At 53.5% G+C, this 24,895-nt stretch overlaps 11 protein-coding genes across 11 annotated transcripts; 4 read left to right on the top strand and 7 right to left on the bottom strand.

Annotated features, from left to right (window-relative positions):
* Positions 1–49: 49 nt before the first annotated feature.
* PG985_006534 (Alpha-1-3-mannosyltransferase CMT1) lies at positions 50–1,362 on the bottom strand (the record flags this gene model as incomplete). Its single annotated transcript, XM_066826303.1, has 2 exons — positions 50–706; positions 763–1,362. The coding sequence occupies 2 exons, from the start codon at positions 1,360–1,362 to the stop codon at positions 50–52; spliced, it is 1,257 nt and encodes a 418-aa protein (XP_066685910.1).
* Positions 1,363–2,580: 1,218 nt separating this feature from the next.
* Positions 2,581–3,644, top strand: PG985_006533 (methyltransferase; the record flags this gene model as incomplete). Its single annotated transcript, XM_066826302.1, has 4 exons — positions 2,581–2,946; positions 2,994–3,004; positions 3,072–3,157; positions 3,226–3,644. The coding sequence occupies 4 exons, from the start codon at positions 2,581–2,583 to the stop codon at positions 3,642–3,644; spliced, it is 882 nt and encodes a 293-aa protein (XP_066685909.1).
* A 172-nt stretch (positions 3,645–3,816) lies between these two features.
* PG985_006532 (uncharacterized protein) lies at positions 3,817–4,195 on the bottom strand (the record flags this gene model as incomplete). The annotated part of the gene is made up of 3 exons (XM_066826301.1): positions 3,817–3,839; positions 3,899–4,012; positions 4,084–4,195. 3 exons carry the CDS (start codon positions 4,193–4,195, stop codon positions 3,817–3,819), a joined length of 249 nt encoding a protein of 82 aa, XP_066685908.1.
* Positions 4,196–4,830: 635 nt separating this feature from the next.
* PG985_006531 (uncharacterized protein) lies at positions 4,831–6,285 on the top strand (the record flags this gene model as incomplete). The annotated part of the gene is made up of 1 exon (XM_066826300.1): positions 4,831–6,285. One exon carries the CDS (start codon positions 4,831–4,833, stop codon positions 6,283–6,285), a length of 1,455 nt encoding a protein of 484 aa, XP_066685907.1.
* A 336-nt stretch (positions 6,286–6,621) lies between these two features.
* On the bottom strand, positions 6,622–7,614 carry PG985_006530 (eukaryotic type KH-domain (KH-domain type I); the record flags this gene model as incomplete). Its single annotated transcript, XM_066826299.1, has 4 exons — positions 6,622–6,722; positions 6,786–6,876; positions 6,948–6,985; positions 7,071–7,614. 4 exons carry the CDS (start codon positions 7,612–7,614, stop codon positions 6,622–6,624), a joined length of 774 nt encoding a protein of 257 aa, XP_066685906.1.
* Positions 7,615–8,323: 709 nt separating this feature from the next.
* Positions 8,324–10,643, top strand: PG985_006529 (Mitochondrial distribution and morphology protein 31; the record flags this gene model as incomplete). Its single annotated transcript, XM_066826298.1, has 3 exons — positions 8,324–8,782; positions 8,803–9,151; positions 9,205–10,643. 3 exons carry the CDS (start codon positions 8,324–8,326, stop codon positions 10,641–10,643), a joined length of 2,247 nt encoding a protein of 748 aa, XP_066685905.1.
* A 698-nt stretch (positions 10,644–11,341) lies between these two features.
* Positions 11,342–11,911, bottom strand: PG985_006528 (uncharacterized protein; the record flags this gene model as incomplete). Its single annotated transcript, XM_066826297.1, has 1 exon — positions 11,342–11,911. One exon carries the CDS (start codon positions 11,909–11,911, stop codon positions 11,342–11,344), a length of 570 nt encoding a protein of 189 aa, XP_066685904.1.
* Positions 11,912–13,504: 1,593 nt separating this feature from the next.
* PG985_006527 (uncharacterized protein) lies at positions 13,505–15,065 on the bottom strand (the record flags this gene model as incomplete). Its single annotated transcript, XM_066826296.1, has 7 exons — positions 13,505–13,740; positions 13,787–13,877; positions 13,952–14,402; positions 14,465–14,482; positions 14,541–14,626; positions 14,712–14,871; positions 14,932–15,065. 7 exons carry the CDS (start codon positions 15,063–15,065, stop codon positions 13,505–13,507), a joined length of 1,176 nt encoding a protein of 391 aa, XP_066685903.1.
* Positions 15,066–16,841: 1,776 nt separating this feature from the next.
* PG985_006526 (uncharacterized protein) lies at positions 16,842–17,657 on the bottom strand (the record flags this gene model as incomplete). The annotated part of the gene is made up of 1 exon (XM_066826295.1): positions 16,842–17,657. The coding sequence occupies one exon, from the start codon at positions 17,655–17,657 to the stop codon at positions 16,842–16,844; it is 816 nt and encodes a 271-aa protein (XP_066685902.1).
* A 1,673-nt stretch (positions 17,658–19,330) lies between these two features.
* PG985_006525 (uncharacterized protein) lies at positions 19,331–20,764 on the bottom strand (the record flags this gene model as incomplete). The annotated part of the gene is made up of 3 exons (XM_066826294.1): positions 19,331–19,648; positions 19,701–20,620; positions 20,692–20,764. 3 exons carry the CDS (start codon positions 20,762–20,764, stop codon positions 19,331–19,333), a joined length of 1,311 nt encoding a protein of 436 aa, XP_066685901.1.
* Positions 20,765–23,085: 2,321 nt separating this feature from the next.
* Positions 23,086–24,848, top strand: PG985_006524 (uncharacterized protein; the record flags this gene model as incomplete). Its single annotated transcript, XM_066826293.1, has 4 exons — positions 23,086–23,454; positions 23,508–23,921; positions 24,005–24,346; positions 24,432–24,848. 4 exons carry the CDS (start codon positions 23,086–23,088, stop codon positions 24,846–24,848), a joined length of 1,542 nt encoding a protein of 513 aa, XP_066685900.1.
* Positions 24,849–24,895: the final 47 nt, after the last annotated feature.

Genomic DNA, 24,895 nt, shown 5'->3' with positions numbered 1-24,895 from the left:
ACAAATGCGACTTGCCGTACAGTATATTTATGCTATGAGTTTCAATCCCTTAAAGATGTTTCCATCCGTTGGACCACATAATTTGCATCTCGTTGATCAGACAAGCCTCGCCGGGCTCGTACCGGGGCGGCTGCCCCTTGGGAGTCTCTGCTGCCCATTGCTCTAATCTCTTGCGTACGACTCGTGTCTCTAAGTTGGTCTGGATCCCGACCCGCCAACTTACGATGCGGTTTGCCCAAGCTCCAACGACTGTCCAGAATGCGCTCGGAAAGTAGGCTTTCTTAATCTTATTGTAGGCCTTCACATTATAGCCTACGCGGACATTGGGATTCAACCAAACGCCCTTCTGAGAGCTCAGGTAGTTGTCTGCATGGATGAGGCAGCATTCTGATCCCTCCAGATGTAGGTCTGCTAGACTATCGTCAATGCCACGGAACTGCAGTGGCGGGTTCGCATAGTAAGGGGCTGAATCGAATACGACAATCCCGTTCCAGCAGGATACTACCGGAATAGGTTCGTTACGCAGCGCCGCCTCCTTGGATAGGGGTGACTGGAACCAAGGCCAGTACAGCGAGCCAGTCTTCAGTCCCATGTCATCTCGAAGGGCAAACGTGTCGTAGTACAAGGGCGCGGCCTTAAAATCCATGGAGCAAACAGCCGCATAGTCTCCATCCCTGGTTTCGAATAAGGTGATAATGTCTTGTGTCTGGGAGGTAATGAGCCACATGTTTGCTTGCGTGCAGGTATGGGTCCTATACTTACGTCGAACACCACATCATTCAGCCAGAGAACCTTATCGAAACGTCTCCCTTGCTGTTCCAACTGTTTGAGGGGCGCCATCGCCTGGTTGCGCACGCGCGAAAGGTACGGGATGCGGCGCAGCTCGAAGTGGTCTTCCCGGGCGTTCCAGATCCATCCTGGTTCTCGTGGTGCTGTCGGATCCGGTCGCGCATCGATTTCGTCCAGCTGCTCCCAGACTGTCATGCCCAGGCTGATGTCGTTCGTGACCCCTCTGGCATCCAAGCCTTCCTTAAGCTCCATCAATGCATCCTTGGTACCTTCCTGCGAGCCGGACTCGACAGCGGAGAAATGGACATTGGGTGCACCGAGATAGTCGACTAGCCCCAGGACAGCTTCATTCCATGCCTCCCTTTGGATCTTCTCGGTGTTGCGGTGCACGGAGACTATGAAGACCGAGTTGTTGGGGGACTGGTGGGCGGCGGCTCGGGGCTTCAGGGTCGATCGGTGGGTGTCGGGGCGGCTGTTGATGAGGTGGAGGGCGTCGATGAGGAAGAAGAAGGACAGGACGTAGAGAATCCGCCGCAGATAGGTGCGCCGGAACCGGCGGTATGTTACAATCATGAAGACAACGGGTTGTATTAGGGAGTGACGTGGAAGAGAAACGGGGAATACACGTAGGTGCGAATGGGAGACAGCGCTATCGCATTCTTGTGTATAGTACAGGACAGGACAGGACAGGACAAAACGGCACTGCTCCTCCCAGCTGCCACCCGGTTATGAATAAAGTAGGGAAAGTTGAAGGAGGCTCATCGAGACGCCATGGAGCGAAGACCCCGTTGTACGGCTTTAGGAAACGATGTCGTAAGCCCAAGCTGCACTTTTGTCTTGGTGTTCGATCCAGGGGTGAAGGGGAAACGGGGGCCGAAGACACTTTTATTCGCAGCACCAGCAGCTAGCAACCTACCTACCTGGGCCTTGCAAGCATGCGCTAGGTTACTGCGTGCTTGGCTGCGACAGGAGCAGGAAGGAGCTGCTGCTGAAGGTTCCGCTTACCGTAAATTAGGGAAGCCCGTTTACCTGTGGGGTAGCACCTTACGAAAGACACAGGTAGCGCAAATGTAGCATGAGCCGAACACCGAGCTGAGGCTTCCCAGCTTCTATTGATGTTCAACACTCGATTGATTGAGAGCGTTTGAGACAACTGCACATTTATGCACATGCATCTATCTAATTGGGGAAGCGACAGTAGCAGTGGGCTCAAACAGGGTGGTTGCTTTACCAATTCAGTGCGTGCAACATGGTAGGTGGCACTTGCCCTTCCCCAGGCAGAGGTTTAGGAAACCTCGAACAGATCTGATATTCGAAGACGTCAATTATTAGTATCTTGGGTGCGTCACCAGGCAGTTCCGAGTGACTTGACCTTTTGTGTCTTCCAGCTTTAGCCGTTATATTTCCACACACATATGTAGTAGTAACATGTGCGTAAAAGACACTTCATTCATACGAAATCAGTCGATGAGTAGTAGCTGTGTCTGGGTATGTCAATGAGCAGCTTGATCGAGTATCACCGACCAAACCTGCCAGTACAGGAGCTACATATGCAGAGGCTTGTACAACAGGTGGACCGTGGTCGGACAAGTGATACCCCAAAGCAAGGGGACCTAGGTATGATGTAACCGCACCCAACAACAATTGATATGCATCAAAATGCACTTCGCATTAGAGGGAAGCGCACACTAGAGAATACCTACCTACTTCTTAAAACACCAATAGGTGGTATTTGATTTGTCGTACCAGCAATACAACGAGCAGCTAGCCTGTGTTCCAGCCTGCAGAACCATGGCGTCTCATACCACTTTGCCGTCCGCAGCGGCCGAGGGCTTCAAGGATGCTGCATCTTATGATGCCCATCGCCCATCATATCCCGCAGAGGTCGTAGAGGCCTTCTTACAGGCCCTGAAGGTCGCGGGACAGTCAGACATGAAGATTGTCGAAGTCGCGTCTGGTACGGGAAAATTCACTGAACCGTTGGCAGGGCGGCCGGAGCGATTCCTGATCAAAGCAATCGAGCCGCATGAGGGGATGAGGGGAAAGCTTGCGGAGAAGGATCTCTCAGCCGTAGAGGTAGTTGATGGGACCGCCGACAAGATGCCTGTGGCCAACGATTGGGGCGATGCTTGCATTGCAGCTCAGGCAAGTCGCCCTGTTCCACGAGGTTCCCTTACTTACTAACCAGACCACGGGAAATATAGGCCTTTCATTGGTAGGTTGATTCTACATGGCTGGGCCATCAGTTGTGCCCCAGGATATATGCTTACTTGTGTCAACAGGTTCGCAACACCGGAGTCATTACATGAGATTCACAGAGTACTGAGACCCGGCGCTGTGCTTGGGATGATTTGGAACATTGAAGATTGTAAGTCACTCTGGTCGGCCAATATCTACAGTACTCACCTTTCTAATCCGGGGCCAATCCTTGGTTAGACAACGCACCGCGCGAATGGGAATCAAGCACCAAGTGGGAGCAGAAGTTGAACGATCTGATATGGTCTCTGGACGATGGCCTGCCCAGGTTCAGGCACCAGAAATGGAAAGAAGTCTTCCAGCAACAACTGCCTGGAAACCCATTGCAAGCGCTGGCAGACACACTGACCAACCAACTTCCCCGATTCTCCCTCCCTATCGGCGAGCAGACTTCGAAATGGACCGTGTGGCTCACAGAAGATGCGCTTTGGTCCCGCTTGAGTACTCTGAGCCAGATTGCAGTCCTCAAGGGCGAGGAGAAAGAGGCAGCAGTGAAGGTTTTCAAAGAAGCGATGCAGGGCGACGATGTGCAGCGAAATGGTGCCGGTGAGATCGCACTTCATGGCGTAACGTACTTTGCGTGGACGGACAGGATATAGAAAGGCCAAGGTCCAGATTGTTTCATAACATTTCCACAGTACGGTCGTTCAATAACCCATAGACTCGCGAGCAGCATGGTCTCTAGATCGTTGCTACTGTTTGGCCCCAAAATCCACGTGTCTTAATCGCCGCCATAATTGAGACGAGTAAGCAACACTTCGAGCGGGCTGATCAGTCCGCCGAAATGTACATGACTGCGGTTTTATTAGTTTGGATAATATGAAAACCGTCAAGACGGGTAGAGGGAGCTCACCGTTGTTTCCTCGCACAAACGCATCGCCATAGCTCCTTCGCTTCACACCGTTAACGAACTCCTCCGTCTTTTCGAGAGCAATGTTCATGTAGCCATCGACGGATTGCAGCTCGCCTGTAGTTGGGGTACGTCAGTCCGCAAACTTCATTTCGTCTGGTGATTTTTGGGGGAGGTCGTCCACTCACCCTTGTAAACCACGCCCGAGTTCAGCTTGACAGTTACCGAATTTCCAATAATTTCAGAAAGGAAACCGGAAGGATCCTTCCCTTCGCTCTGAGAGACGGCACCGTTCTCCATGATGTCTGGGCCTTGAGTTATGGTGAATAGATGGTGTAGTAGTTGTTTGGTTGGGCTAAGGCTTTATTTCACACCGAAATCGAGGTTGGCCGTTACTCTCGTAATGGGTGAGTAAACTCCAATCAATGCTTTTTGGCGCTTGCCTTTCCACGCCCCACGTTTGCCTGCTCGTCCTCCAGCACCTGCACTTCCAAATTAGTAACCTAACTGCCAATACCTCCAGTTACTTCGTACGGCTGGTGGATGTACCTTTCTCGCGCTCGTCAAGCCACATTTCGACCAAGGTACATGCGACAATCGAGTACGGTACTTACATTTGATGGAGGGGTTCAATCGATTTTCTAGATGCGCAAATCCTCCCAAGTATTCGCAGTTGGAGCCTCATCACGCTCATGCACTGTACATACACCCGGCCAAACCAAACCTGTTCCTGCTCGGGCTGCCGGCAGCACGAAAACAAACGCGCCATCAGTTGTGTCTGATTCGAGCTCGTTCGTTGTCTGAGTGACCTGCATCCTCTTTCTCCGCATCTCGCGACATTTTTGCATCACCAACTCATCATTGCGACTGTTCCTCATCCCGCTTTTTTAAGTACATCATACTTGCCCAGGGATCTCATCCACACGTGCACTCCCATGCCTGCGTCCGACGCGTTGCCTCCCGCGCCGCGGGAAAGGAAATTGCCTTTCAAACGGACTGTCAAACGCAAGTCCGTCGAGACACCTACCAACAATTCCACAACAGATCCGGATGGCGTAGAGTTCTTCAGGCGCTCTAATCTGTTTGACACATTTCAGCAACAAGAATCGGCCACAAAAGCGCAGCGTCGCAAACAGGCAAAGACGGTCAATCAAGACGCCGTAGACGATTCAGAAATCCAAGCACAGCTTTTGAGGGACTCCCACAGTGCCTCTGGGAAAGCGCATCGTGATTCGTTAGATCGCGACTTGAAGCGCCAACGTGTCTCTCTGACTCTGAGCGAGGAGGAGGAGGAGGAGGAGGAGGCCAACACTTGTCCTTCAACGCAAAGATCGCCGCGGAAGGCCTCGGATGCGCAATTGGGCAGGTCGCCGTCCAAGCTTCGCGGATCAACACGAAAAACAACAACTGCCGCCCCTGCCAGAAGCCGCCCATCGTCATCGCCGAAGACGCGCGCGACTGTAATCACACTCGATAGTAGCGATGACGATGACGACAAGCCGTCGCAGAGCAGGGGCAATACCGCGGCGATGGAGGAGGCGTCTGTGATCCGGCCGGAACCGTCGCGTGCCGCGACCCCGGATTCCGATTCCGATCTGGACACTGTAGAACCTGATGGTAGCCAGGGCGACCCGTTTGCAGCCAAGTTCATTGAAGAAGCCCGTGAACGTATGCGAAAACGGCATGCCGAGAACGAAGCCAACCCGGCGTCGACGAAATCCCCAACGCCCCCGGAAGCTGTAGAGATATATATACAATCTCATCTTGAGGGTACCACGGACATGAGAGTGAAAATCCACCTACTACAAAAGCTAAGTGTGGTCAAGCAATCGTGGGTATTTTACAATCAAAAGAAAAAAATGCCGGTACCGGAATCTATCCTGAACGCCATGTTCTTCACTTGGAGGGGCAACAAGGTCTATGATTTTACCACACTCGCAAGCCTAGACATCAAGCGGAAAAATGACGGTCAGTTATATTCGATCCACGGGACCACAAGGGATGGCTTTGAAGGCTGGGAGAAAGTCCACATCGAGGCCTGGACATCTGAACTATTTGAAAAATATCAACGAGAGAAGAACATGGAACGTAAGCGCCGGCTAGGTGAGCTGGAAGATGATGAGCACGATCGGGCACCATCACCAGAACCAGCACCAAAGGTGAACACAATCAAGGTCATCTTGAAATCAAAAGATAACGGCACACAAAACCTCACGGTCCCCATGAACGTCGAGGTCGCGAAGCTCAGCTTGGCGTTTCGTACAGTGAAGAAGATACCTGCCGAGCGGGAGGTTGTGCTTCACTTTGACGGTGAGGCGTTGGATGAAGAGACCACGATTGATGAGGTCGGCATCGAGGATATGGATAGCATCGAGGTGCATATAAAATGAAGGTTCATGGCTATTGCGAACTGGATTGATACAGGAACTGTTAGGCAGAAGTAACACAGACCAGGAGGAACAGCAGTGCGAGTTTGTATGGAAAGCGGTTGCATTTAGCTTATGTCGATGATACCCCCTTTAATTGCACGAATGCCTAAACGTCCAAAAAACATCGATGCTGAGATGATCTTCGTTCCTTTCTATGAAACACATCGCATTCAACGCCAGTACCCCTAACGCCTGGTCATGATTACGACCGCCCTATGCTTGACGCTCACCAGATTGATCTTCGTCTTCGTTTTCGTCGTCGCGTGTCCGTGCCAGCAAATGAGCAGATGCATACATCTAAAATCTCTCCTTCATCCTCGCCGCAACAGTACGCAGACCGTTGTATACCTTGCCCGGTTGCTTGCCCATGATGAGCGACACAATACTCGTCCTCGCGACTGATGTTGAAGTAAGCATGTGGGTCAATAGCAACGCATAAAGACGGGGACTCGGGGACTTACTTTGGATGTTCTTGAATCCGCCCAAGATGTGTACTTTGCTGTCTGCCAGAACAATTCGAGTTTTCGAGGCGTTCTCGATCGCATATTTTGTCTAAAACGAAGTTAGTCAAAGGCGTAAAAAGGAAACTTTTATGCGATATGAATGAATATTAATTCACTTACCTTTCCGCTCTGACCCGCTATTCTGCCAATCGCACGAGCTGAACAGAGATATATTAGCGACTGAAGCTTTCAAACAATACGTGTGGGCTGCGCCAGCACGTCCAACCAGCCGTGGGAGCTTACCCTTGTGATCACCCTCGAGGGTCTTCACATCCTTGATCTCGAAGGTCTCGATGTACAAATCGTCCAGGCGCAAGAGGGCGATGGCGTCGTCCACGTCGAAGCCGAGGGCAAAAGCCGTGATGAAGTCGGCGCCCTTCTGGAGCGCGCCGGTGTCGGTGGTCTTGCGCGTCGTCCGCAGCTCGACGGCCTTGGACTTGACGTTCATGCGGATGGCCAGGTTGAGGTGCTCGACGACGACGGGGTAGATCTTGGGCCAGGTCGACTTGAGCGGCGACATGCGGTGCGGCGGGATGGGCACCTTGCGCGACTCGATGCGGGCCACGGAGCCGATGTCCCTGGCCGGCGCGAAGCGCGGCTTGCCCTCCTCGTCGACGTCCATCTGCGCCTCGTTGTTGGGGACGGAGACGAGCTGGATGGCGCTCGTGTCCAGGCTGTTCATCTCGGTGGCGTCCAGGAGCACTTCGTCATCTTGGTCAGGCTGCGGGATGGGGGCCTCGGCGGCGGCCTCGACGGGCTTCTGGAGAATCGCTGTGGGGGCGGGCATGGCTGGTTGCGGTGTGGTATGAACCGTCGATTGGTCTCTGCGAGGCAACAAGTGTTTCCGGAGTCACGAGAGTCGTCGAGTCTCGGTTTGGCAAAGGAAGTGGTTCGGTTGTCGTTGGGTTGGTCGTAGTCTGTATGCCACCACTATCGATTGCGGGCCCTTCTTTTTCTGGCTCTGGAAATTTTTGGTCAAAAAAATACGGCAGGTGGGGGGTTTTGGCCGAACAATTGAAGAGATGCTATCGATAACGGGATCCCGCTTCTAGTCGAGAGTGGCGCTGGGTGGGATTCAGTGGAGCCGAAGCTCGGATAATCGACGCTTTTTTGGCAGGGGTTTAGCTTTTACAGGCCGCCAAGCGCTGGGAACTGAGAGCCCAGAGCCCTTGGAGAAGGCGAGACTGAGAGCGGGCAGCGGGCATTGAGCTGGAGAGAGAAAGCAATTTCTCCCAATCCAGGTAGCGCGTCATCAAAACCAATGACGAGATTTTGTGGCTTGCACATGTTCATGCCTCGCTCATGTTTCAACATGCCCTGGACGCTAGTTGTTTGATAACAACATCAACAAGAACGTGACTCTTAACTTCATACCACACAACCGTCACCCCATCCCACCAGGGGCCTTCACTGCCGTCGCCTTGGTTGCCCTGCCCTGTCCTGTTCTGTCCCATCTTTCGGCTGTCTCGTCACTTGTGACACCATGGTCGCCAGCAATGTCTTCAACAGCTAGGACAATGCTCTTTGGGCGCCAGACCTTGCGATCTCTCTACGAGTCGCTGGACTTCTTCACATCTAAAGTCTCCTCCAGGCAGTCCCCGGCAGATAAAGCACGTTTAGGCCAGTCCAATGCCTTTTCAACAGCCGCGCACACCCGGCCGTGGCACCAGACACCTTGGAACCTTAATCCTCGGTTTCCCAAAACGTACGGCTACAATGCGCGCCGTAGTTTTACCTCGAGCGGCCTCCTGCTCGTTGGCTGTACCCCGGCATCTTCTACGGGCAATACTGTAGCGTCTTGCACAGCGGCGGCCGAGACAGCTATCATCGGTGGCATTGGCCATAATGCGCACCTCGCGAAGCTTGCCCGTCAGGGGTTTGCCAGGGGATGCACATTGGCCGAGGACGGACTCTTTCATATCGCCGTAAATCAACAACGTCGAACCCAGATGCGAGTAGATCCGCAACGTCGCAGAAGAAGACCGAAGCGCCCGAGCCTGTCGCAACACCAAAACCCGACACTAAACCCAGCCAGACTGATGCAGCAAACCACGGCTATTCAGGCTACTTCCATCTTCCGCACCTGCCGCATCTTCCACATCGACCGACACGGGAGGAGCTCCTGGCTGCTGCAAATGGCTTCTGGCAGAGGACGAAGGTCCGCCTCAAGTGGGTATCTATTAGGAGTATGAGACCGTGGAATACGGATGAGTGGGGGGCCTTTCTATCCTTCTTTCTCTTTGGGCACCTCGTATGGATTCTCCTAGGAACGACAACTTTCGTCTCGCTTATCATATTCTCTATCAACACGGTTTTTGCGCAAGGTGATAAGCTTTTCTCCCGGTTCGAGGTCGGATAATGCTAACAACTAGTGTAGAAACTCTTGCAAAGAAGATCGGCGACTACCTCACCCAATCCGCTGGGGTCAACGTTGTCTTTGAAAACGCCATCGTCCCTAGATGGAAGGATGGTGTCATCTCCTTCAGGAATGTGTTCGTCTCGCGCCGCCCTGGCCAGATCAAATCTACAGTCAGCAAAGGGTCCTCGTCGAGCGCTGCTGCAGTTGCTGCCGCAGAGCGCGGTACCGTGATTCTCGAGGAAGATGACGGCAACTATACCCAGTTTGACATCACGATAAATACTGTCAACGTCACCTTGTCCTTTGCCAAGTGGTGGAACGGCAAAGGCCTCTTGAAAGATGTCGAAGTGAAGGGGGTTCGCGGCGTTGTCGATAGAACGCACGTGCACTGGTCTTCTGTGAATATTGACCCCTTATCGTACAGGCATGAGCATCAGCCTGGCGACTTCGAGATCGACTCTTTCAGACTGGAGGATCTCCTTGTTACCGTCCACCAGCCCGACGGTTTTCGGCCGTACTCGGTGAGCATTTACTCTGGCGAGCTTCCGCAACTGAGGAAACGCTATCTGTTCTACGACTTGCTATCAGCAACCCACATGTCTGGCTCTTACGATGGATCGCTCTTCACAATACACCCGCGCCAAGTGCATGGTGTTGCCGCTGGCCAAGAACGAGTCGCATCAGACCTGGGTGAACCAGAGGCATGGAAGAAATTCAGTCGCCTCCGGATCGACGGCCTGAAGATTGATCATCTGAACAGAGGGGATGAAGGCCCGTTCGGCTGGATCTACGAAGGCAACGTGGATATAGTCGCCGACGTGATGTTCCCTGCAGACGACGATGAAAGCATCACCAAAGTTGTGACCGAGTTCTACGACCGCCTCGAAGAAGCCGTCACATCGAACCGCTACCTGCATCTTTTAGACAGCAATACGCGCCGCAACAAGGAAGGTGAAGCCATTCAGGATGCTTCAGTGTCGGAAGCATCCAGCGTCCCGGACGAGGCCAATCCGGAAGCCATACCGTCTACACCAGCACCACCCGAGGAGCAATCAGCGATGTCCATCCTGTCTCCTGCGAGCGGACCGCCTCGGTATCTGGTGATGGATCTCCGCATTCATCTCAACGACGTCAAAGCATCTGTGCCAGTCTTTACCTCGCACTTGTCTTACGTCAACCAAGCGCTTGTCCGACCTATTGTCGCCTACATCAATGCGAAACGAACATACATCCCCATAGGGTGCCGCATTGTCAAACGATCCACCGACTTCGATGGGTCATGGACCGTGTTCGACTGCGGCTTGATGAATGATGTATCCGCAGAAGTGTACTCGGCTTTCGCCAACGACGTGGAAGATCAACAGAGCCGTGTGAGGCGGCTGAAAAAGGTCGGGTTTTGGACTCTGAGTCTCGCTGTGCATGCCCTGTTCATGGGCATGGCAGGCAATGTCATTTGATGTGCTATACGCATTGCATAGCTGGCCTCCTCTCTTTTGTTGGCTATACATTTGAGACCATGTGTTTGTTTGGGGGACTGTGTATGTATAGATGTATAGACAACATGGGAGGTTGTGTACATGGTCTAGATGGTACAACAAAGAGCTTTGGACTCGTCTGCTTTTCGGGCACGGAGTTGAATTGGCGTTGGGTTTTGTTTGGGATAGCATAGGTTACAATACCCCTCCACATGAAGGACGTAAGAAACGAGACATACGAAGCAGGATAGCAGTAGATGTTACGATTACAATTCAACGATAGAAGCAAGTGTACCATCACATGTGACAAGGGATTCTTCACCCGACATAGCAAACTATAATGCTGTAGAGGTTAGGATATTTGATTTAATAGGGCGAGTAAAGATACTATAGTTTATTTCGAAACCGTTGTCCAATTGGATTGGTTATAGCTTTAGTGTAGATACATTGCTGCATGTGAAGGCCCTGATCAGACCAACATATCCTAAGGAAACACTCTGCATCCTCTAGTCCTATATACCAACCACTGGTGTGTGTGATAATCAACAACAAGCGACCGGCCCTATCTGTACACATATATACATTCACACTCGTGACACTCCGCCGGCCAGACCCAATCTATGCAATACTAGTGACGGGTGAGCATGCTACGACTTATACTACTATTACCAATACAACTACTACCGAGCAACCACAAAGATGAGTCTCTGCATCGCATGGTCAAAGTCTCGGTCCGCCTGCTCGCGGACCGACTGCCGCCTCTGCTCCACTTGGCGGCGGGCCCGGAACCAGGCGCGGTACTCGGCGCCCGTGCCGTCGCCCGTCTGGGGCGGCACGAGCTCGCCCGTCTGCAGGTCCCGGGCCAGGTCGGCGCAGAAGGTGGCGCTCTTTTTGGGCGACGAGGAGGCCGCATCGCTGCGGCTGCTGCTGCTGCCGGGGCTTGAGGGAGACGGCGCGCGGCGCAGGGCGCCCCGCGGCGGCGGTGAGGGGATCGCCGTCGACGAGGTGATGGTGAGGGTGGTGGTTTTGGTGGTGGCCATGCTGGCGGCGGTGGCGGGGTGCAGGAAGTACGGGAGCAAGGAGCCGGTCCTGACTCTCGTTCTGGTGGTGCTGATGGTGGTGGATACTGCAGAGGCTGCTTGGGACGAACTGGCGAGACAGCGGCTGGCTTGTTGTTGTTGTTCTTTGCTTGGCGCTGGGTTGATGAGTCGTGTTTGGTGTGTAGGGTAGGTGTCGTTTGCCAGTATCATTTCTTGTTGTTCTTGTTCTTGCAGAGTGCTCTTATAGCTTTATATGGCACCCGGCGAGACATCGCATTGGTTCTGCGGCGGGCCTCTTGTCTCTCTTTGTTGGGTGGGCTTTGGTGTCCCAGACAGAGAGACAGAAAGACAGAGGGAAGGAGAGACAAGACGGTATGGATTCTGGCCTTTGCCTGCTTCTTTCTCTTCCTTTACAGGGCTTTATCTTGTTCTTGTGATTGATAGGCAGAAAGAATGACCTTCAACAGCCGCTCTTTGGTGCGACGTGGTATGGGTATGCGTATGCAAGTTGGTCTGGAACAGGCTGAATTATTGTCCAGTCCTGCCCAAACGTGCGCAGGTGGTGGAAAGATAGCGGATTGCCTATGAGAGCGAAACCGACAATGGAGCGTCACACCGGCGTCTTCTTTATGGGCAACGGAGACGAAATAAGAAGTTTCCAAGAAACAAATGCGACCCGTAATATTTGATGTTCTTGCGGTTTTGTTTGGGCGTCGTTTTGAGGCAGCGAACGAGCTGATCCCTATAGCACCGGAAACGTGGCGCGAGTCGTGACTATGCAAGTCCGCCGGGCATCCCTGGCAGGGTAGGTTCTTCCACCAACAGCACCCATGACCATGGTGTCAATAGTGCCAATGGTGCCAATGGTGCCAATGGTGCCAATTGGACCCGGGGAGGCTGTTCACCAAGATCCCGGGACGAGCACAAGACTTGGTCCCTTCACTTGTTTCAATCACGAGAGCTCGGCTTGCCCGTCTGTAGAACGCAGCGACCAATCCCCTCCCCGCCGTGTTCTAGAACGCCAAGGCCTTCCGGGTTCCTGAAGTTGGCATCCGAGGGTAAACGAAAATAACGTCATGCGACAGCAGGTGGGTGACCACGCGCCTACCATCGGGAGCTGCTGAGAGCTGGACTTATACTAGTACTAGTACTACCTAGTATCAGGTACCAAGTCTTTGGCGCCGATAGATCATTGGCCAGGCTTAGCCGACTGACTGGGCGTTGTTTTTCAGCGGGGTCGTCGGGTTTTGCATAGTATTGATTCTCAATAAGCTGCTAGTCTATTATCGGTCCGTTGGCCCAATGGTAAGGCGTCTGACTACGATTAATAGTGATCAGGAGATTCTGGGTTCGAGCCCCAGGCGGACCTGATATATGTCTTTTGCTCTTTTTGTTGATATCGCTCGTGACCAGTTGTCGGGGCTGTAGGTACGTACATACATAGCATACATAAGCCATGGTTGTTTTTTGCCTCCTCCTATATTCTGTCAATCTGTACCTAATGTTTTACTACCTTTTGGTGCGACCGAGCGCAATGCTTTCAATATAAAAGTCTGTTTGAGTGCGTTCATCCCATGAGGTCTTCGGAGCCCCGGACCTGGCCAGTCGCCGCCGAAGCAATGTCAAACGTCATGCGCCGCAGCAAACAGCCAGGGATGGCGGATGCATGCCCCAAACAAAGAAAAACACAATCAGTTTCCGAAGTTTTAGTCGGGACTAGTGCTGCCGACATTTCGTTTTCATCTGTTCTAGATCTGGGCCTCCCTGATCATCCTCCTCAGCTGGCAATCAGGCCCCCTTTTCTTACTCATACGTGTAGCAGAACTCCCCACCCATGGTGTCCATGGCCTGACTGATTTTCTTCATGCCCCCGATGGCGCCCAGATTCATCTCAAAGTCCAGCGTGACGTTCTTGTACGCTGGGCTGGTGCCGAAGTAGTTGTACGGGTATGCGAACTGGGTGTCCGGCCCTCCCATGTCCGTCTTCCGGGCTTCCCAGTCTTTTTTGGTTTCGCCACCACGCGTCAGCCATTCACAGCCTCAATATGGAGAAGCAATGCAACGGGGCCAGCACGTCCCACTCACCTTTGCGTTGCCATTCGTTCCATAGCTTGTCAAGCACACCGTGGTGCAGGTAGAAAAGGGGGTCTCCTGGGCTGGAATAGGGGTTTGACATCTACAGCCCAAGAGCATGAACAGTAGATTAGCCAGCTGATTCTATATTGGAAGGAGGGAATTCAGCAGACTTACCTCTCCCGCCCGTCCCCCGACGCCGCCATGCCCGGCCGAGTGGCAACTATTGCCTATCGTCGCGCCCTCGATGCGGCGCGTGAAGTGCCAGAAGTCGGGCTGGGCCAGCAACTGCACGTTCTCGGCCCGGCCGAGCATCTGGCGCACGAAGCCCGGGTTGATGTCGCGCACGAGGCAGTGCGGGTTGGGCGCCGTGCTGTTGCCCGGGCCCATACTGACCTGGTAGTCGGCGAAGGGGCCCTCGGCCAGGCAGCCGCCGCCCGTCGCGGTGGGATCGTCGCTCGCCATAGCGATGTGAGTTAGTTTGGAGGGGCCGAGGGGGCGGTTGCTGCTGCTGCCCGTGTCTCGGACGTACCCGCCGTTTCCTCCGAAGCCGTGGACTGTGTCGAATACGGGCGACGCGAGGAATTTCGCATTGGTGTCTGCGTCGAGGGTCCAGTCTATGCGGGATCTATGTTAGGAGACTTGAAGGCATTTTCCCCGGTCCTGAATAGCAGGCATGTCAAGGCTTACTCCAGTAGCTGAGCGGAGCTTGTTAGCATGGTTTCGAGATATCGTGGCAACTTTCGTTCTAGTGGCCTATACTTACGGTACGCCAGCCGTGTACTTGCAGGCCATCTTCAGCTCTTGCTCGTACAGCCAAAGGAAGTAGCGGTGCCATGGCAAGAAGAATCCCTGGGTTTCATAACTCGCTCCATATTAGAACCAGTTCAACAGCGGAAACACGTGCTTGCTAGTCGGAAGGGGCATGAGAACTCACGACCCAGTGTATGTTGTCCGTCTGAGAGATATGCAGGGCCTGGAAGTCATCATAGAGCGACTTGACGCCAGCGTAGAGTTCGGCCGTCTTGCCAGGTGTAGACTGCATGCACTTGACGGCATCGATGTACGATAGCTGTTGCTCCGACGACAAAGCCCTCCTGGATCAGTGTTACAACACGTGTCAGTCAGTCCACTGGGTGGCAGCCGGGCTTACTCACCACTCTTTTCTCACCACAGGATCTGTACAGGGACTGTCTGCGCGAGGTATGGCGCCCGCGGCCGGTCTAGCGAGAGCGCCTGTGGCGTGCCCTAGCACCACGAGCGCGGGAAACAACAAGGAACCCCAAAGCATGACTGTGCAATCCGTCAAGTATCGGGGAAAAGGGGCGGGTTGGAGTGAAGACGGCGGCTTGCCTTCTGAAACTTTGAGTAAGCTTGAACGGAGCAGTATATTATATAAGAAACCCCAGACGAAGGTTGCATGTCCCGAATCCCTATGTCACGTCGCATCCATCTTGCTGCTGCAATGGATGCCTCCGCATTTTCTTCCCCATGCATGCATGTAAGCAAGCAAGCAAGCAGCCTTCGCCATCCGGACCCTTACCCACGAACGGCAAGCCAGGGCCTCAAGGGGAGCCCGACTGGCTGGAAGAACGTATGACTTCCCCGGATTTCAAGTGATCCAATCAAGGCCGGCCGTGTTAACACCAACTCGCCCAATGCGTGAAGAGGGCCAACAGCCTGCAGATGCTCCGGCGACCCAATATCGTAAATAGAGCGTGCAGTAGCGAAGGCCGCAGCCTCTAGTACCCCTGTGCTATACGAGCTGAAATAGCCGCCAAATTACTTTCCCTTGGGTGCTCGAGGCTTGGCAAATGCCGCCCTGCAGCGGGTAATACCAAGCGGACTATAGCCGGTATACTAGAATGCGGCAGCCTGGGCCGTCTCGGAGAATCTACCGTATCCACCTGCCGTTAACCGTCGTGGGCACCAAATTGAAAACTTTGGGTTTGCTGTAGAGATGTGTGTCAGATACCTACCTAGTCTTGCAATCGTCTTCAAGTGACCAAACAGCCCCGTTATGTTGACCATCAGGTCAAAGACGGGGTAGAGATATGATTTATTGAGTCCCCGAAGCACGAACGACCTTCGATGGACGGTCATCATGCTTGGCAACCCAGACTAATGGTGGCTGCAATAGAATAGGGGTAGCCCTGTCATCATTCGGTTTGCGCCTCTTCCATAGCTAGCGATCAGCGTTGTTCTTCAGAATACAAAGACTGACTTCTATGAGATCATGAGTTTAACTATTGCTCGAATTTCCACATGCCGCTGTCGTCAGGTATGAAGGTTCCGATACATTGTGGTAGCTCTACGCAGTCCGAGGCAAACGTCGCTGAAGTTGCAGACCATTCATCCATCTCAATAGCAAGCGTCATAGAAAGCTCAAAGCAACTCTACTACAATAACGAACTGTATAAACTGATGAATTGAATATCTTGATGAATTTATTCGATTATGGTAGATATACATGGGTCAAATCTCTCTACATGTGTCCGTCATTTGCTGAACTGCGGACATCTTGCCACACCAGGGCCAACTCTACGAGGCTGTTTTTTGCAATGACCAAGAACTCCACTCGGTAAGTATTGTAGTCAGGATTTCGGAACGAGGGAAATAGGGGTAGTGCAAGGTCTATAAGAGAACTGGGCAATGGAGAGGAAGTGAACTGGTCATACGTACCTGGCTTGACCAACTAACCAAGTAACTGCAGGCAATTGCTGTTAGCCTTGAACACACAAGACGAGTAAGTTTCTAATGAGGAGAGGAGAGAGAGAGATATAGAGAGAGACGGGGGAGATGTGAGTGGTACAGCCTATCAAAGGACCCAACCTTCTCCTCGTGTTCTGTTCGCCAGAAACAAGCTTAATCTATCGCAGTCCAAAAGTAATCCCTAAATCATCGCTTCGCTTCATGTTCCCAGAGCCCCCCCAAGCTCCCAAAACCGTACCTGATGCCAACACTGAAACACACGACCCCGATCCCAACTAAATATGGCTATGTACTGTATCTGCCTCGAGCTGTCTGGTTGTTCCGACATGTAATGGAACTGTTGGACTATCCACTACTATAGCTCCATCTCATTGTCCATCTGGAATGCACCGTACTGGTTCTCCATGGCCTCCTGTCTGCTCGCCCAGCTGTTGGTGTTGTTGGTGTTGTAGACGGGGTCCGTGGCAGGTCGGTAGCTTTGTTGCCGGTCGGTCGCGCTGCCATAATGATGGTACATCACCTTGGGTCTTGCCATGGACTCCTCAAAGGCTCTCTTGGCCGACTCCTCGTACTCCCGCCGCGCCAGCGCCTCGTAGCCCGACGTCATGTATGGCTCCATGTCCGAGGACATGGCCACCCACGCACCGTCGCCGGTCTGCACAGGGGTGAGAGGAGTGCCGTCGAGGCTCATGACGCTGTCCTCGGTTAACTTCCGCTCGTAGCGCATCTGCGCGAGCATCTCTTCTTGTTCGAGAGTGGTGTTGGACAGCGCGACGGCGGGGTTCTCCTGCTGGTTGGAAGGCGGGCAGATGCGCCACAACTCGATCAACCGCAGCTTTTGCTCATCTTCTGCCGTCTTGAACAGCTCCATCTGCGAGGCAGAGAGCAGTCGGTGATCGATGCCGTAGTTGTTGAGGATCTGCTCGGCGGAGGGCTGCTGTGTTTGTGGGGGCTCCGAAGAGGGTCTCTGGGGCTCAACCATCGGCTCCGGCTCCGGTTCCCGAGTAATGTGGGCGGAGTGGGTGTAGTGTTGGGTTATCGAGTAGATAATCGGCTGCTCCTCCGCGGGCTCCGGTTTCGACTCGGCAACTGCTTGGTATTGCTGGACAGGCTGAGGCTGGAACGTCAAGTTCCGCGAGAAGAGGGCAGCCAGCTCTTCGTTGGCCCGCATGTTGGAGTAGTCGTTCATTGTCATCTGCGGTGGGACGAGGCCGTGTTAGAGGGGGCCCAGCAGCACGCAACCAACACTCACCTGCTCGGTCAAAGTTGGGTGTACAGGATCTGTCACTTGTTCGTCGTTTTGCGTACCGTTGCAGAACCTGTGAGACCTGTATCTGGTTTTATGTTTCGGGGAGAAGGGGCCGGAGGGACGGAGGGGGAGATCAGATAGCGATGCGAGAGGATGGCGGCCGTAGAAGGTCGTGAGTTTTTGGCTTTGGCTCGTTGGTAAGGGAAAAGCTGTATCAATTTTGTTTTATATTGACTATGCTATGTACTGGGCAAGGTCTCAGAGCGGGACGTTACTGAAGCCTTGGATGTGGGACGAGGAGAAAGAAGAACAAAGCGAGGCAGGTGTTAGTCAGTCTTTATGCCTCGGGGGGCAGTAGTCGAAGCGAAGAGCAGAGCAGTGGGTATATGGATAGTATCGTGGGGATCGAATAAGGGCATGAACAGGCCCGAGGAGTGCCCGCTTTCGAGAGGAGGGGTGACAAAGAAGATCGAGGGGTGGATTTGGCGCGTGATGCCTGACCCAAACGTAAGATGAACGGGAAACTGCGCTGGTGACAAATGACTGGCTTGCTCTTTTCTTCTCTGGATTTTATCTTCCGGAGTATTGCTGGCTTGTAAGTCGCAAACAGCGATTGGGAAGTGACAGCAAGACAGGCAGTATGGCAAGCAAACTGGACGGAAGGGGGCAAGGAGGAGAGGTGGAAAGCAGGTTGGGATATTTGGGTTTAATGACGGAACGCCTGGAATGATGCCATCGAATGAACAATTCCACGCGAAGGAAAGGAGGGATGGATGGATGGTGGGATGGAGGGGTAAATCACAGCGCCAGCAGGTCCCCCCTGCCCCCCTTCCCTTCTTCCCCTAATGTTCCCCGCCGGTTGGGTACACTGGCCTTGGAGCCTTGGAGCCCAATGCCGGTTAGGGAATGGTCCCGCTGAACGATGCATCTTCAGTGGAAAGTGAGTTGTCGTTGATGCAGTTCGTCCTGTCTGTCTCATGTGGCCAGGCCCTCGTTTGCTTCGCAGGCGTTTCAGGACTCGCCAAACAGACGGCAAAGATTTATGGGCGGTCGCTAGTTAAGGTACCTTAGGTACCTAGGTAAGCGCTATTGTATCTTGCCATTCTTGCCTACATACCTACTACAAATGCATCATTGAATGCAATGCCGGCGTTGTACGTAAGCGAAAGGGTCTTTCTGTATGGCGTGTGTTGGCAAATGCTCACTCGCTTTGTTTCGAGGCCTTTGAATTAGTAAATCACACTTGTGCATATTGGCACATATTCGGCGTCTATGGCATTTCCCTAGAGGGAACGTCCTGATCATGCGTTGTGGAGTTCGGATAAGATCTACACTCAACACCATGGAGGTTCACGGGGATTTCAGTTTCATAGCGCTCAATACGTGGCAGACCGCTTATTGATGCGAACAACCCTTTCAGATATGCAATTCTATTTTTGCTTGTTTCCGTTTCCCTTCCCTAGTACAACCAACCCACATATGTATATAAGTTAGGTAGGTATCGATCGTGCTTTTCATTTATCCTGGCATTACTGGCGAGTGGTTGGAGCCGTCCGACCAGGCCATGCAGCTGGGAGTGCGGAGGACGGCCGCACCTACCGCTTCTTGTTGGTTCGCTTCTTCGCCTTGCTGCTCTGGCTTTGGCTGCCGGTGGCCTTCTTAGCGAGATCCTCAACGCTCTTGCTGGTGTCCACCATCTCGTAGTCCTCAGCCGAGTCGCTGCTAGGGGTACGCTGAGGGGCGTCCGAGGAGTCATCGTCGGCAAGCTGCTCAGCTACCTCCTCAGCGAGATCCTGCTCTTCGTAGGTGTCTTGCTTCGAGCCAAGAGCACGGCCAACGGTGGCGCTGTACACCCAGATGGGTAGCTTGAAGACGGCAGTGTCGCGAACGGATGGGCGAGGCAGCTCGTTGGGCTGGTGAACTTGTTAGTGCATAGTCGGGCAAAGTTAGGATCGACAAACTTACGTCGAGCAAGAACTCATGCATGGTTCCATCCTCGTCCTGCTGCTCCAGATAGACATCGCCAAGAGAGTCGACAACGAGGACTTTGCCGTTCTCAGCGACGACTCGCTTCTTGGCGCCAGTGGGACCAGATCCGTTGCCGGCTTGAGTCTGAGGAACGGGCACAGGGGTTGCGCTGCCGCTGGCTGGCTTCCCAGCTCGGCCGCGGCCCTGTCGGCGGTTCTCCTTGGTGTTTTCACGCTTCGAGTCGCGTTCTTGCATGCGGCGCTGCTTGCGGTTCATGGCCATCATGGGCGCCTGTTCGTCCTCTACTGCCGGAGGAGTGGCAGTGCCCGCAGCAGCAGCAGCCGTGTCGACACCAGGGATAGCAACGTTCTCGCCCCACGCGGCGTTTCGCGCATACTTGATGTAGCGATCGACGAACTCGCGCTGGCGCTTCCAGCTCATGTACAGGGCGACGTAGTGGAAAAGACCTCCGCCGGCAAGGAAGCATCCGACAAGCACAGAGCCCAGGCCGGGTCTGTAGCGGTTGTAGTAGTACCCGGTGCCCTTCCACGTGGGGAAGCCGTTGTACATGAAGTGGTCGTAGCGAGCTCTGCTAGCCCCACGCAGGATACCGGCGATGACACCGAGACGGGCCTGCTTCTCATCAGCAGCCTTAATGGCGGCCTTGATTTCCGCTTGCGTCGGGCCCTTGACGGCAGGCTTCTTCTTATCCTTAGACTTGTCCTTGGACTTTGCGGTCTTCTCGGCCATGAGCTGTCGCTTCACCTTATCGGGGTGAAGAGCCTGGGTTCTTTTGCGGTAGGCGCGACTAATCTCATCGTGGGAGGCAGAGGCGGCGACGCCAAGCACGTCGTAGAAGGAGACTTCGGCGCCTTCGTGCAGGGCGACCTCATCGCGGATACGAAAGATTTCCTGGTCTAGAAATCGCATGTGAGTGACGACTGCCAGGACGAGAGCAGCCAATGCGACGGCGACAGGACAATCATACCTTCTTTGGACCAAGCAGCAGACAATGGGGTCAGGAGGGCCAAAAAGCCCAGGGAAAAGGTTGAAAACTTCATCGTCGCATACCAGGTGGGTGCGGACAATGTGATGTGTACAAGACAACAAGTTCGAGATAGGATGTCGCGAATGGAAATTCGGTAAAATGCCAGACCAGCTGTGGTGGACCCCTGCAACAAAATAAAAAGTCGCAACGTGGACAGTCGGACTACCACAAATGTTTGGGGAAGCTCAGAAAAAAAAAGAAGGGCTTTTTTTTCAAGGGACCTCTATTTTCCCCCCTCTTGATCTCTCTTATGCCCGTGATGTTTCGTCGTCCTATCGAGATTGGCCCTTGAACACTTCATTCACTATTGCAATGTGTTCCTTACTTTCGTCAGGTCTGGAAGGGTGGGTCGCTTTGGCAGGGCCTTACTATTCTACTTGTATTCCACTGGGAGTCTGGTGTCCGGGCTGGGTGCTGGGTGTTGGGTGCTGGGTGTTGGGTGCTGGGGGCGCGCCGCCCCGGCCGCGTCTTCTACTGCACTAACAGGGGAGCCCCCTATCCCATCTCACTTACACCCCGCGGAATTTACCATTGAACCCTTGCACCCCAAACTGTTACAGATTCCAGAGATACGGAATTCCCATCACCTCCATGGGAAAAGGCATCTTGGAAAAACCAGAATGCGGAATGCTCCTGGTCACTACCTCAAGAAGCTGAGTCGCTATTGTTCTATATGCTAAGCGTATGTAAACTTCCATTAATGGCATGGCCCGTTTATGTTCCTATACCCAAGAATTGATGTCCATCCTCCACACCAATTTCTATAGCTATACTTAAGCACATACCTACAAGTAACCACTCCAGGCATAACAGTCGTCAACCTCCCATCCGGATTGTAATTGATATTCGTAGCAGCATGCATTGGCGTGGCAGAAATGCCGAATTTCTACCATGCAAAGCTCAAGTTGCGTGACTTCTGCTGCCCATCCGATTAACCTTCCACCATCGTGACAGTCGACACGCCTGTCGTACGGGGACCGTCATACCCTTTTGCTCGTGACGTCAGTAATTTCTGAATAAAAGGCTGCCAGCTAGAGAGGATGAAGGACACAATACCGGCCACTGATGCTCCAGAGCACAATGTAATACATACTTTGGTAGGCGGGACGTATCAATGCATCGAGACACGGTCAATGGACAACCTTGGAGCCCCGAAGAAGGTTGCTGGCGAGCGTCACGTCCGAGGCCAAGGTAACATCATACTTATGCACCCGAACAGCCGCTTCAAGCATCTATCCCAATGTGTCTTTGGTTCTAACTGACGTGCAGAACCTCCACGCTCGGTGATCCCAGCTGGGTCAGCCGACTAGGAACCAGATATAGCTGTCAATCACTGTACTGCAGCTATGGCCACACCCTTTAGCCTCACTACCACAGGTGTTTCCGGCCATCGCCAATTGCAATGGCTTACTGCCGCACTCGATTGAGCCGCAAGGAGTTCGTTAACTGTTGTGTTATAGGGTATAGCTCCGTGTGACCCCTGTTGCGTGAGCAAGACGTTTCTAGGCCATCAGATATCCCTCAAGGGGGAGTCGACTCTGGGAGCCAAATACCAGAAGGAAAAAAGACACTCTCAACAGTCATACACCGGCGGAGCATCTTATGTAGAGCTCGATGCACTTAGACGCGATCGCCATAACATGAATCAGTATAAACGCACGTGATGCAGGGGAAACGGCTCGGTAAGCGAAAGGATTATAATTCAAGCTGGTTGTTCTGATTCGTCCACACCCTGCATTCGGGTCCTGCAGGTTTCTGCGGTGACGACAGAAGTGACAGATCAAACTCCCAACTTACTTGCACAACGGATTTATACTAGTTGCGGGGAATATGCTGACTCGATTTACTACTTCATATCCGAGATTAATCTTGCAGAATTATATGAGCCATTATATTGGTCTTTCTATCTACGGTTCCTATCGGCCGAGTACGGTCGCCCTAGGTATAGTATGCAAAGAGTATAACATAGATTATGTAGTTTAGGTTCCTGTATCTTTTCCCTGTGATACAGCAATTCTGGTAGAACGGGGTTGTTATTTGGTCACAGTGGGGTGCGTGTCTCGTGCCAGAAGAAGCAGCGCCTTGCATGCTTTCATGCGGAGATAGTTTCATTGCCGTCCGCGGTACCGATATGGGTGGTGCGGGGATCTGGAACCGTCGGAAGCGCTCTTCCCAATACATTGTCGATCTTCGCCGGCTTTACGTGATGTGATGGTTCTCCAACCCCCTCCATAAGTAGATAGCGAAGCGGCTGTTGCACGTCAGGTCGTTTACATCGCCAATCATTCTACACGGTTCCGTCGACCATTCGGTATAAGCTTTCCACAGCGTAACATGTTATTCGATTCTTCCTCTGCTGCCCAGTGGCTTGGCACCTTTACATACCTAGGGCGCCATGTGTTATTACACGTGCTGTCTCTCCTAGTTGTCTACCTATTCGCAAATGAAATCGTCCGCAGCAGGAGGCGGATTCCCGGGTTGAAGGGCCCGAAAGGATGGCCGGTCATAGGAAACCTCCGCGAAGTGAGAGTTGACGCCGCGCAAAGGTACCGCGACTGGGCCAAGACATATGGCGATGTTTTCCAGGTCCAGATGGGGAACCTTCCCGTCGTGGTCGCCAACAGCCCGGCCGCCGTCAAAGCTCTCTGGATCACGAACTCGCAGGCTCTGAGCTCCCGACCGCAGACTTATACGTTTCATAAGGTGAGTCTCGAGATAAGAAGGCCGACCTGGCCAAGACTAATACAGATCTATAGGTTGCTTCGGGTACCAGCGGGTTCACCATTGGAACTTCCCCTTACGATGAATCACTGAAGCGCCGGAAGAAGGGTGCAGCCATCGCTCTCAACCGGTCGGCCATCCAATCTTATGTTCCGTACATGGATCTCGAGACGAAAAACTTTGTCAAAGACTTGTTCGATTATGGAAAGGGGGGCAAGGCCGCCATCGACCCGCTCCCGATGGTTCAACGGCTGGCCATGTCCCTTGCGTGCACCATCAACTGGGGCGTCCGCGTGCGCTCGCACGAGGACGACCTGTTCAAGGAGATTGTCGAGGTCGAAGAGGAGATGAACCGGTTCCGCTCCACGCAGACCAACCTGCAAGACTACGTCCCACTCCTGCGGCTTAACCCCTTCAACCGCCAGTCCGCCAAGGCCCGGCAGATGAAGGTCCGCCGCGCCCGGTTTATGAAGCACTTCGACGACGAGCTCCGTGAGAAGATGGCGCGGGCACCAACGAGCCCTGCATCCAGGCCAGCGTCATCACCTTCAAGGAGGACAAGCTGAACGAGACCGAGCTTAACTCCATCAGCCTCTCCATGATCTCGGGTGGGTTCGAGACGGTCTCCAACACGGTGGGATTCAGCCTGGGCTTCCTGGCCCAGCGTCCCGACATCCAGCAGCGGGCGTTTGAGGAGATCTGCAAGTTCCAAGACGTCGGCCCCGGTGACAACCCAGATCCGCTGTGCGACGCCGGCGACGACCAGAGGTGCACGTACATTGTCGCTCTGGCCAAGGAGGCTCTGCGTTATTTCACCATTATACCTCTGGTCTTGCCCCGTGAATCTATTAGAGACATCAACTATGAAGGTGTCGTGATCCCCAAAGGGACCACGTTCTATATGAATGCATGGGCCTGTAATTATCGTAAGTGCTTACCCATTCAACTACACAATCCAGTCATGTGTTCTGGATGAGGCAAAGACACCGGAGAAGCTCTCGACCCCTTTTATCTCTGCTAACCAACTGCCCCGTACCGCAGACCGTGATCTTTGGTCTGATCCCGACGTGTTCCGTCCCGAGCGTTGGATCGAGCAGCCGGACGCGACGCTGTATACCTTCGGCCTCGGGTACCGGATGTGCTCGGCCCACATGCTTGCCCAGCGGCAGCTGTACCTGATCCTCATGCGGACCCTGAGCAGCTTCCGCCTCGAGCCGCACGGTGTCATCGACTGCGACCCCCGGACCGGCATGCGCGACCCGAGCGACCTCATCATGTCGGCTCGGCCCTACAAGATCCTGTGCATTCCTAGGGACGGCCCGAAACTGGCACTCGCCGTCGCGGATGAGTCCAAGAAGGAAACTGATACTGCATAGGACTTGCGTACCGGCTGGAGAGCATCTCCATTGACGACAGTCACTGC

Source organism: Apiospora marii (assembly GCF_038362585.1).
Source record: "Apiospora marii strain CBS 49790 chromosome Unknown utg000004l_segment0_segment0, whole genome shotgun sequence".
Classification (NCBI taxonomy): Eukaryota; Fungi; Ascomycota; class Sordariomycetes; order Amphisphaeriales; family Apiosporaceae; genus Apiospora; species Apiospora marii.
This window is presented reverse-complemented; position numbering and strand designations above follow the sequence as displayed.